At 46.4% G+C, this 10,887-nt stretch overlaps 1 protein-coding gene across 1 annotated transcript; it reads right to left on the minus strand.

The window, feature by feature from the left end:
- Nucleotides 1-5,509: 5,509 nt before the first annotated feature.
- Nucleotides 5,510-10,876, minus strand: LOC308636418 (tubulin gamma-1 chain). The gene is made up of 11 exons (XM_081271828.1): nucleotides 10,685-10,876; nucleotides 10,251-10,363; nucleotides 9,886-10,053; nucleotides 8,558-8,626; nucleotides 8,011-8,090; nucleotides 7,480-7,606; nucleotides 7,145-7,231; nucleotides 6,884-7,033; nucleotides 6,323-6,475; nucleotides 6,079-6,240; nucleotides 5,510-5,905 (listed from the first exon to the last, which is right to left on the minus strand). The coding sequence occupies exons 1-11, from the start codon at nucleotides 10,731-10,733 to the stop codon at nucleotides 5,708-5,710; spliced, it is 1,356 nt and encodes a 451-aa protein (XP_081127954.1). The 5' UTR covers nucleotides 10,734-10,876; the 3' UTR covers nucleotides 5,510-5,707.
- Nucleotides 10,877-10,887: the final 11 nt, after the last annotated feature.

Consider the following 10,887-nt stretch of genomic DNA (forward strand, 5'->3'; position numbering starts at 1 on the left):
ACCTCTAATTCCAGCAGCTCTGAAGGTTAAAGCAGAAGAATCCAAAGTTCGAGGTCAGCCTCAGTAATTTAGTGAGGCTCTAAGTAATTTAGGGAAACCCTGTCTCTAAATAAATAAATAGAGCTGAGGATTTAGCTCAGTGGGAAAATGCACCTGGATTCAATCCCCAGTACCAAATAAAACAAAACAAATTGCTGGGTGTGGTGGCCCTTGCCTCCAGGGCTGGGAGGCTGAGGCAGGAGAATCAACATTCGAGGCTAGCCTTAGCAATTTAATGAGGCCCTAACTAACTTAGTGAGATCCTAACTTAAAATAAAAAATAAAAAGGACTGGGGATGTAGCTCAGGGCCTCACTAAATTGTTGAGGCTGGCTTTGAACTGGGGATCCTCCTGCCTCAGCTTCCTGAGCTGCTGGGATTATAGGCATGCATCACTGCGCCCAGTTTTGGTATTAATATATAGTTCTAAAATTGAACCAAATATATCAATTTGTTTTTTAATAACCTAAACTCTCATCTGTCATAGTTTGTAGATAGAGTAAAAATCTGTGTTAAATAAAAAAATGTATTGGTTTTCACCTCCAATAAGTTAGGGTCCCTCTTCTTTTCTGTTATTGGCATATAGTTTTTATATCTTATTGTCATCATTCATTTGTGGGCTTTTATTTTATTATTTTTTTAACATGTGGTCTCACTATATTGCCCAGACTGACCTGGAATTCCTAGGCTCAAGGGATTCTCCAGTCTCAGTCTCTTGAGTATCTGGGACAACAGGTATATGCACTGTGCCAGGAGTTTGGTTTTCTTTCTTCCTTCCTTCCTTCCTTCCTTCCTCCCTCCCTCCCTCCCTCCTTCCCTCCCAAGGACATTTACCAGTGAGCTACCTCCTCTGGTTCTTTTTAAAATTTTTTATTTTATTGGTTTGTTTTAGTTACACACAACAATAGAATCCATTTTGACATAATTATACAAGCATGGAATATATCTTATTCTAATTCTGACCCCAGTACCTCTCTTTCCCATAAAATTTCTTATTTTGAGACAGAGTCTCATTAAGTTGCCTAGACTGACCTTGAACTTGCAATCCTCCTCTCTAAACATCCTGAGTAGCTGGAAGATGGCTCCTGGATCTCCATTTTAATAAATGCTTGCTCCATTCATGAACAAATGTCCACCAGGCCTTAATCAACCCTGATGGTTCAAATATACTGCTGAGAGATTTTCTTTCTTTTTTAATATTTATTTTTAAGTTTTAGGTGGACACAATATCTTTATTTTACATTTATGTGGTGCTGAGGATCGAACCCAGTGCCTTGTGCATGCTAGGTGAGCACTCTGCCACTGAGCTAAAACCCCAGCCCCTGCTTTGAGATTTTCTAGTCATTCTCTGGGCTGTCCATTAATCTATGGTTACCAACTGTCTGAGTTCTCTTAGGATTGAAAGAATGTGGGAACTTTAGTTTTAAAATAAAGTTGGAGAGGATTCTTGGGATTTTAATTTTTCAGTGCTAAACCAGGATGAGTTGGTCACTCTATTAATAATTCAGTGATGGATTTGAAGGTTGGAAGAAGTGTTGCCTACCTCTGGCTTCTGCAGCTATGGTCATGAATGTGATACTACCAGAATGAGATAGGAGGAGGGTATTTCCAGCTGGGTCTCTTGGAGGTATTAGGCCCTGACTGAGAAGGTCTGCAGCTTGCAAGAATCTTAAATCTATTCATGCAGCAGTAACCAGGCCCCAGAGAATCTAAAGTTTACAAGAGATGGATTAGTAAACCAGAGTGTCAGTTTAATAAGTGTCTGTTACTTTTGTAGAAGTGGCTCCTTCCCTGTTTAAGATACTTGATAAAATGGAAAGGGAAAGTGTTGAAGCCAGGCATTACTGGAGTTTTGTATTGTATGTAGGATTTTAACTGACTTTCCACTGAGGTCATCTAAAAAATTGCAATTGGTGGACACCATGGGTGAGGCCCAACAGACTCACCAACTATGTCCAGTGCCTGTGCCCACCATGAGCTCCCTGACACTGTGCTCATCTTTGCCTCATTTTAACACACTTTCCAGTTATGGTCCCTGAGTTTCAATTCATTTCACAACTATTATGGGGTATGTACTTCCTGCTCTAGATCTCCATCTGATTCATGTTTGAGGGGACCCCGGGGTTATAGGACCCTGGAGTGTTTTGGGAACATTATCTTTAAAGTGGCTAATTTTCTCTTGTTTAGTCAAAAAGATGTTCCTGTTCTAGGCTTTGGCATTCTGCTTTCTTTACAACATTTTCACAGTGGCTCTTGTCTCTAAACGGAGACAGTTACTTTTATGGTTTGCAAGCCCTCTGACCACAGGGACTTTTCACTACCAGCTCCACCTGCTGCCCTGATTCCCAGAGGCCTCCCTCCCTCCCTCTCCACCTGGCCTCCCTAATGCCCTCTGGTTGACATACTTTGGAGTTTGCTGCTGGCTAAGAACAGGGAGGGGCTGTCTTGGTGTGGGGTGATGGTGATCTGGAAATAGCCTTGGGGGAGGGGCTTGGCCTTAAGGCTGTGTTGAAGTGCTGTCTGTGCTCATAATACTTGGTACTCAGCAGCCAGAAAAAGAAGGCATCTTGGCAGATAGGCTGGCTTCTTGCTCTCAGGGTATTTATTTATCCACCTGAGCTAGTGACTGTACTGCTATCCAAAGGTAATGTTTTTTACTCTGGGCTACCTAGGTGTTTCCTCCTGCCTTGGTCTCCACACTTGATCCTGCAAAGGAGGGCCCTGGGATTGCTTGTGGATTGGAGGTGAGCCAGCAGGCCACTCACTTACAGCAGCCTCGATACATTGGCAGGCACTCAGTATTAGCCACTCAAGCAGATGTTCCAAGTGAGGAAAGGTTGGTCATCAGGAGCAGGGGCAGTAAAAGGGTGGACTGAGGCAAGGCCCCCAGCGGTACCAGAAGTAGGAGGGGGAGCTGAGCAGGGACCAGGTGTACTCTGATTTTCACTGAAGTTATCTTCCTTCCCACTGGGAGAGCAGGCAGCTGGTTAACACTGTCCAGTCTAGCTGTCCCTGAGTCATCCCCCTGAAAATCCTGACAACTGATAGTGACAGGCTGGCTGCTGCATAGTGGTGACAGGCTTGTGGCTTCCTTGCCTCTCCTGAGACAGCCTGGATCATGGCTTCTGAATGCCTGTTCTTTCCCATCAGTTCTACATGGGGACCTGTTCATAGGGGTCTGGGCGATATATTGCTCTTCCACGCAGTTTTACTAAAGATAAACAGGTTTATAGGTAGAATGGTGTCACCAGGCCATAGCCCTGCTTCTCCTTTCCCCCCTACCCCTTCTGTTTTTTCAGTACTGGGGATTAAACCCAGGGGCACTCTACCACTGAGCCCTTTTTGAGACAGAGTCTTGCTAAGTTGCTAAGGCCAGTGAATAAGCTTTCTAATATTAAAAAAAAAGGAAAAAAATCTTAATTTGCCCCAAGTTCCTTGGTTCTCTTCAGTCTTGAAAAATGGCAGAAAATGTACTGGGCCAGTGTTTCACTCTTATGCTATACTCTGCCAGCCCCCATCCTTCTGATTCCATAGGCCTACCCACTAGCTTTGGCCCCAGACATCCTGAAGGCAGGTTCAGTTCACCAGTCTCCCTGCCCTGGGTGATGGACATTTTGCAATTAAAGCCTATATTCCCCACTTCAGAAATTAAACTTGCCCTCTCTGTACATGCATTCAAAGTCCTCACATCCTCTGACGACCATGGGCTTATTGAATGGCTTCAAAACACCTGAGATGGGTGTGGTAATGTATGCCTATAATATCAGTGACTACAGAGGCTGAGGCAGGAGAATCACAAGTTGGAGACCAGCCTCAGTAACTTAGCAAGGCCCTAAGCAACTTGCTGAGACCCTATCTCAAAATTTTAAAAAAGGCAGTGAGGGGCGGCAGGGCAGGGTGTGCCTGTAGATGTGGGTCAATGGTTCAATCCCCAGTTCTGAAAAAAAAAATTAAAAAGATGTCAAGAGATTCTACAACAGCCTATAAGATACCACAAAAGGTAGCAGTGCAATGGTTAGAAACATAGATGCTAACTGGGCGTGGAGGCACATGCTTGTAACCCCAGTGACAGGAGACTAAGGAAGTAAGATTGCAAGTTCAAGGCCAGTCTTTACAACCTAGTGAGATTCTGTCTCAAAAAAAAATTAAAAGGGCTGGGAATGTAGCTCAGTGGTAGAGCGCCCCTGTGTTCAGTCTTCAGTACTGCAATTAAAAAAAAAAGATGCTGGTCAAACCAAGGTTTAAGTCTAATTCGGCCATTTACTAGCTGGGTGACTTGAGAAATTGACCACTTTAGTTTCATTTATAAAATGAGATCAAGAATAATACCTACCACTTCATAGTGTTATGAGGATTAAACAAAATAACTACTTATGCATACATGTTCACTATTACTACAGTCCTCACCTGTGGGGTATATAAGAGTTAATGGGGGCTTAACAGTCCACCACAGTCTAGGGAGAACTGATTTTACCCTTTTGATTTTCAAGATTCAAGTATCTATTAATTCACTATTTCTCTGCAATCTTCCACCAAAAGTGGAAGGCACTGGCCCTTTAAATAACTGGAGAAACCAGGTGCTGTAATCCCAGAAATTTGGGAGGCTGAGGCAGAATCTCAAATTGGAGACCAGCCTCAGCAATTTAGCAAGGCCCTAAACTACTCAGTGATACAATGTCTCAAAATAAAAAAATAAATCCTCAGTATGAAAAACAAAAAACAAAATTGGAAACAGCCTGAGAACAAAATTATGGAACTTACTTATGGAACCACTTTTGGTTCCACTTATAGTAGACACTTTGGATTTGGATTCTGGATTTTTTGTTGTGGTACTGGGGTTGAAACTCTAGGATGCTCTACCACTGAGCTACTTCACCAGTCCTTTTTCTTTTTTTTTTTTAATTTTGTGATAGGATCTTGCTAGGTTGTCTGCACTGAGCTCAAACTTGGGATACTCCTACCTCAGCCTTTTGAGTACCTAGGATTATAGTGCCACTGTGCCTGGCATGGACTTGATCTTTTGACTTAACGTTCCTGGGCTCCAGATGCCTAGACCAGTGGCTCTCCCAGACTGGCTCTGTAGCACTGCTTTGCTGGCAAGAAACAGAAAGGCACTTAGGCTGACTCTTGCTTGCATAGGGCCTAGTAGTAGGATGGTGGTCCCAGGCCTGTGGCTGTGATGATGAGAACACTCTGATGTGAGCATATAAACAAGGTGCAATATTCCACACTGGCTATAGTGGGAGGGAACTGCAACAAGTTTCAGGGAACAAAACCATATCTGTGGGTGTTCTTACCCTGGAAAGGAATTAAGTGGGTCAAACCCCACCTGTGCTCTCTAAAACTAGGCTGAAGGAAAAGCCTGTTCTCTGAGTTGAAGATGCTAGAAGTGGGGGTAGGGGGGTGGGCTTCTCAGTGATGAACAGGCATCCCTCTTCCCCAGTGCTGAAGCCTTTGAAGAGACCAGTGACTTGATTTATATCCAGTGTTTTATTAAAGATAAATAGTCTCATAAGAGGAGAAGTAAACGTGTCCCCAGGCCAACAGAGAGTGCGTGTACGTGTATATATGGGATATTTATGAGGTCCCTGATCTGTGCTGAGGGGTGGTCAGTCAGGCAGGGCCTGGGCCAACCAGTAAGGCAGATGAGGGTCCCTGTCCTGGGGGACTCATTGTTCCTGGGTACCCCAGGAGATATAGTCTGGCCGTGTGGCTGCATGGTACTCATCAATGAGCTGCTGTACTATTTCTCTGGACGTATCCATCTCATCAAAGTTGTCCTTGAAGATGTCCTCCTTGCGGAACTGCTCCATGAAGGCCTCCCGCTTCCGCAGTTTGTCAAACTGGCGACAGGTCCGCTCAAAGAGCTTGGGGCATGTAGAAAGCAGGAGTCACAAAGAAATTAAGGAGCATTATGGCCCAGAGAGCCAGGAAACCCAGGCGGGGTTATCCCCAGAGCAAAATGCAGCAGTAGGGGGAGCAGGGATGCAGAGTGGAGGGCAGTCAGGAAACTGACTTGGAGAGAAATATGCAAACTCACCGAGGAGATACTAGTATGGTTGGCCATCATGAGTCCACTGACCCGGTGGGCTGAGGGCAGGTAGGGAGACTTCCTCGACAGGGCCACCTGGATGCTGGCTGGGCCCCAGGGGATGAAGTTGGCCAACTTCCGTTCACGGATCCTCTGCAGGCTCTTGTGGACCTGAGGTGGGTATGGGAGCGGTGATGGTGGCCACTCCTCTACCCTGTGAATTCAGGGGACAGGGCAAAGAGGCCTCACTTACCTGGGTGGGGTCCACCTCTCCCTGGATGATGTTGAGGATGGCGATGTAGCAGTGGTTGGTCTGGCGATCCCGGCCTGTGGACACCATCACGTTCTTGGGCTGCAGCAGCCGCCTCATGACATCCAGGACTGTGGTCTTCCTCACGCTGGCCACCTGAGGGGAAAGTGGGTCACGGAGACCAGGCTGGCATTTAAGGCATAATCCAAAAGAGGAGCCAACACATGTCCCCATCCAACTCAGGATACTGTGATATATCTGTGGACAATGTCTCTAGGTTCAGGTCTACCCCAAGACTCTTGAGGCAGGAGTAGGCTCTTAGCAAACTCATGCCCCGTGCAGGAGCAGAACCAACCCCATTCATCCCCATGCCCGCAGGAGCCAAGGCTGAGGGAAGGTGGACACAAGTCAGTAGGCAAGTGGCCTGCTTCCTGCCAGTCTCTGAGCAAGAGCCTTGGGGGGCTGCAAAGGGTAATTTTTGGGCAGAGGGGAGAAAAGAAAGTCAAAGTTCAGTGTCTCTGGGCCCAGGCCAACCCTGCCTGGGACACTGAAGGCTGCTCTTACTGACTGGTCTGTAGTGAGGGGGGTGTAACCGGTCATGAGGAAGTGGAGCCGTGGTGTGGGAATGAGCGAGGCGATGAGGCCGATGAGGTCGTTGTTCATGTAGCCGGGGTAGCGCAGGGTGGTGGTGCTGGCCGACATGATGGTGGACACCTGGGGATGGGGGTGTGCATCATGGGTTTTGGCCCATGTGGGACCTCCCTTCCCAGATGGCCTTCTAACAATGAGGGTTTCTGGTCCAATGGAGTCTAGGATGGGGCTCACCAGCTGATTGATCTGGGAGAAGGATGGGTTCTGGATGTGGAGGCGGTCTGTGGCAATCAGGTTCAAGGCTGTATTGTCTAGCACCACCTGGGGGACAGAAGAGAGTGGTAGATTTTATGGAGGCAGGAATATCAGAAGCTCTGCCTGAGCCTAGGCTCTGAAGCTCTGAGTCTCATGGCTAGATTTTTCAAACTGGCAACAGGTGCTTTCTCACCCCAAAGGAATTTTCCCAGGGCTATGGCATAGGAGGGCCCTAAACAGACTTCCTGAATGCATGAAAATGATTAAATAGACAGGGGCATCAGGAATGGGGACAGACAGAATCTCAGACTAACCACGCAGTCTGCGTTCTGGGTCAGCCTCTTGAGTGTGAGGAGTGAGTTGTATGGCTGGACCACCACATCACTCATTTCATCCTGGTTGGGGAACACTGAGTATGTCTGCACCAACTTCTTGGGGTACCTGGTAAGTTTGGGAGAAGAGGAAGAGAGCAACAGCTTAGAGGCTGGGTGAACATGGGCTTCCTCGGTTATTTGGAAACAGCTAAATCTAGATAGGGAAATTATAGAGTCCATATCCACAAAGGAGGAAGAGCCAATACATATCACAAAATCTAGGATTCCAACTCCAAACTTGGCCGACATTCCCTGGACCTTCAATCAGAGGCCAGATTCTAGGCTCTGGTTCTGACCAATTGAAATGTGAAATGGGTTCTCCATCACAACTTCACTTTCCCCATTATAGGAGGCAATAGAAGGGCTTTTTCTTTCTCATGTAAGTAGGGTGATATGTCTGCTGGGCCTCCCAGTCACTTAAGAAATCAACCTTAAGTTCATGTCTCTCCTAGCCCCCAAACAGAGACTTACCTGTCATTCAGTCGCTCTAAGAGGTAAGAGCCCAGGCCAGAGCCTGTCCCCCCAGCAATGGAGTGACAAAGCACAAAGCCCTGCATGAGAAATTGACAGTCAGTGTCTATGTATATAATAGCAGGATTTCTTTTCTTTTCTTTTTAGAGAGAGAGAGAGAGAGAGAGAGAGAATTTTAATATTTATGTATTTTTTTTAGTTTTCGGTGGACACAACATCTTTGTTTGTATGTGGTGCTGAGGACTGAACCTGGGCCGCACGCATGCCAGGCGAGTGCGCTACTGCTTGAGCCACATCCCCAGCTCCATAGCAGGATTTCAAACCAGATCCATCTCACAATTTTTTGGACTCCCTGTCTTCCTTATGTTCTTCTTTCTCTTCCTGTCCCCTCACACATACAGCTTAGGAGACCCTACCTTGTCTTCAAAAAGGCTAGTAGCAGTGCAAGGGGTAAATGGATTAATCTCATGCCTAACAGGTGGATTCTACAGGGGTGTTGCCAAGTCTTCCATGTGTATAGCCCCACTAGCATTCCTGATATACTTACCTCTAGACTGTCACTGCCATCTGCCTCCCGGTCTATGATGTCAAAAATGTCCTCATGAATCTTCTCTCCCTGAACAGACATGGAGAGGATCAGTATGGAACTCCTGAGACAAAAATTCTGAACTAAGAATACCCTTAATTTTCCTTATAGTACTAAAAGTCCTTTTGTGGAGCACAGCTGCTTCGCTTTTTATTTGCCGTGCTTATAAGCAAGCTTGGTGGTTCTAAGGATCGAATCTGGGGCCTCATGAATATTAGTTCTATCATTGTATATTTAGTTCTATATAGCTGAGTGACTCTGGACAGATTACTTAATCTTTTTATGCCTCAGTTTTCTCATCTGCATAATGAAGGTAATAATACAGATCTATATTCCCTTATCTAAAACTCTTGGGGCCAGTTTTGTTTTGGAGCTCAAAAGATTTAAATTAATTGATACTGGGATTGAGCCCAGAGGCATTTTATCTCTGAGCTATATCCCCAGCCCTTTTTGATTAATTTTGTTTTGAGACAGGGTTTTGCTAAATTGCTCAGCCTGGCCTCAAACTTTTTTTCTTTCTTTTTTTTTTTTTTTTTTGCTATCAGGGATTGAACCCAGAGGTAGTGAAACACTGAATCATATCCCCAGCCCTTTTACATTTTATTTAGATATAGAGTCTTACTAAGTTGCTTATGGCTTCACTAAGTTGCTGAGGCTAGCTTTGAACCCACTATCCCTGCTTAGCCTCCTAGTAAACCACACCTGGCATGGCCTCAAACTTTCAGTCCTCCTGCCTCAGGAAGATAGCAAGCCATCTGAGTAGCTGGGATTAACAGGAGTGTGCTCCTATGGCTGGCAACATATCAGATTTTAGGCAGTTTGAGACATATAATGTATATTAAATAAAACCTCATGGGGGGTCTGAGGTGCATTAATCAAATACCTTAATATTTCAGCAATGATAAGTTTGGGTAATGTCATTAAGTTGGATAGAAAATATAAAATATCCTGTCTCCACTGAAATTTGGTTTTACTGCTAAATACATCATGAAATGTCTTTTAGCTTCAGAACTTTTTGGAAGGGCAGGTAATAGACTGGTGACCTGTAGTATCTATCTCTAGGGTTGAGAGGTTTAAATAAGTTAATATATGTAAAGCACTTAGAATGGCCTGGTACACAACACTAGCTATTGCAGGTTCTTAACAATATTATAAATTTAACTCTAGGCAAGCACACCTCTCTCTCTCCAGCATTCACATCACTGATCTGGTTTAATCTCTCTCTAGGAAATCACAGGCCCTGTCCCCACACAGGGAGTTGTGGGCCCAGCCAGGGAATAGCAAATGACCTGGGAGAATCCACTCGCCCAGTTGTTGCCAGCTCCCCCTCCATGCTCCGATAGGTAGATGTTCTCTGGGTTGTAAAGCTTGGCATAGGAGGAGTTGAGGATGGAATGGATCACCCGGGGCTCCAGATCCAGCAGCACTGCTCGCGGGATGTAATGTTCATCATCTGCCTATCAAGGGGAATCCAGGCTCAATTAGCTAGGTGGGCCAAGTCCTGAGTTCTCCCAATCACTGGCTCTGCTAATCCTCCCTCCTCAAGCCAGCCGCCCTGGCTATTCTGTCCACAGGATTTCCCAGTACCAAGACACTGCCCTTCCCTTCAGGCCCCCTGGGCCACTGTTGGCGTTGACCAAGTCTCCAGGGGCACCTGGTAGAAAAAGACGTCCTTGCGGTCAGTGCCTTCGGTGGCGAACTCTTCCACGATGCCCTCAGGACTGATACCATGCTCGGCGCATAGTTGTTTCCAGAACTCGAACCCAACTGGGGGAGGAGGCAGGCGGGGTAAGAAAAAGGATATCTGGGTCTGGGCAAGATCCAATTAGCAGAAAGGAGACTGAGCTCGGGGGTTCAGGGGAAAGAAGTGAAGGTTTAGGTCTCACTAGTGTGTGAGGAAAGGGCTGCATGCCAGTAATTGGGTAGGGGAGGGTCCCTTCAGGTTGGACAACTGGACACTGGGTCAGGGATGTCCCGCCTTTCGGACAACTACGATTCTAGGAAGGACCGATGGAGCCTAGGATCCCACAGTGAGATCCCATCGAATCTAAAGAACCTGGGTAGCCTAGGGGCCGGAGGTTCGCTCACTCTGATTGCCGCACTGGCCCAACTGTAGGGTGATGATTTCCCTCGGCATCGCTCCTCAGGCACCAGCGTTGCAGCCGCTCCCGCCAGCAACGCCGCCGCTCGCCTGCCCGCTCGCCGCAAGACGCAGGCGCCAAACGACCCGCTCCACCCACGAACTTTCTCCTTTCCAATGAGAATGGAGTTCTGGAGATGGTATTTCCTTA

The sequence above is a fragment of the Spermophilus citellus genome (genome assembly GCF_964194105.1).
Source record: "Spermophilus citellus genome assembly, chromosome: 17".
Lineage (NCBI taxonomy): Eukaryota > Metazoa > Chordata > Mammalia > Rodentia > Sciuridae > Spermophilus > Spermophilus citellus.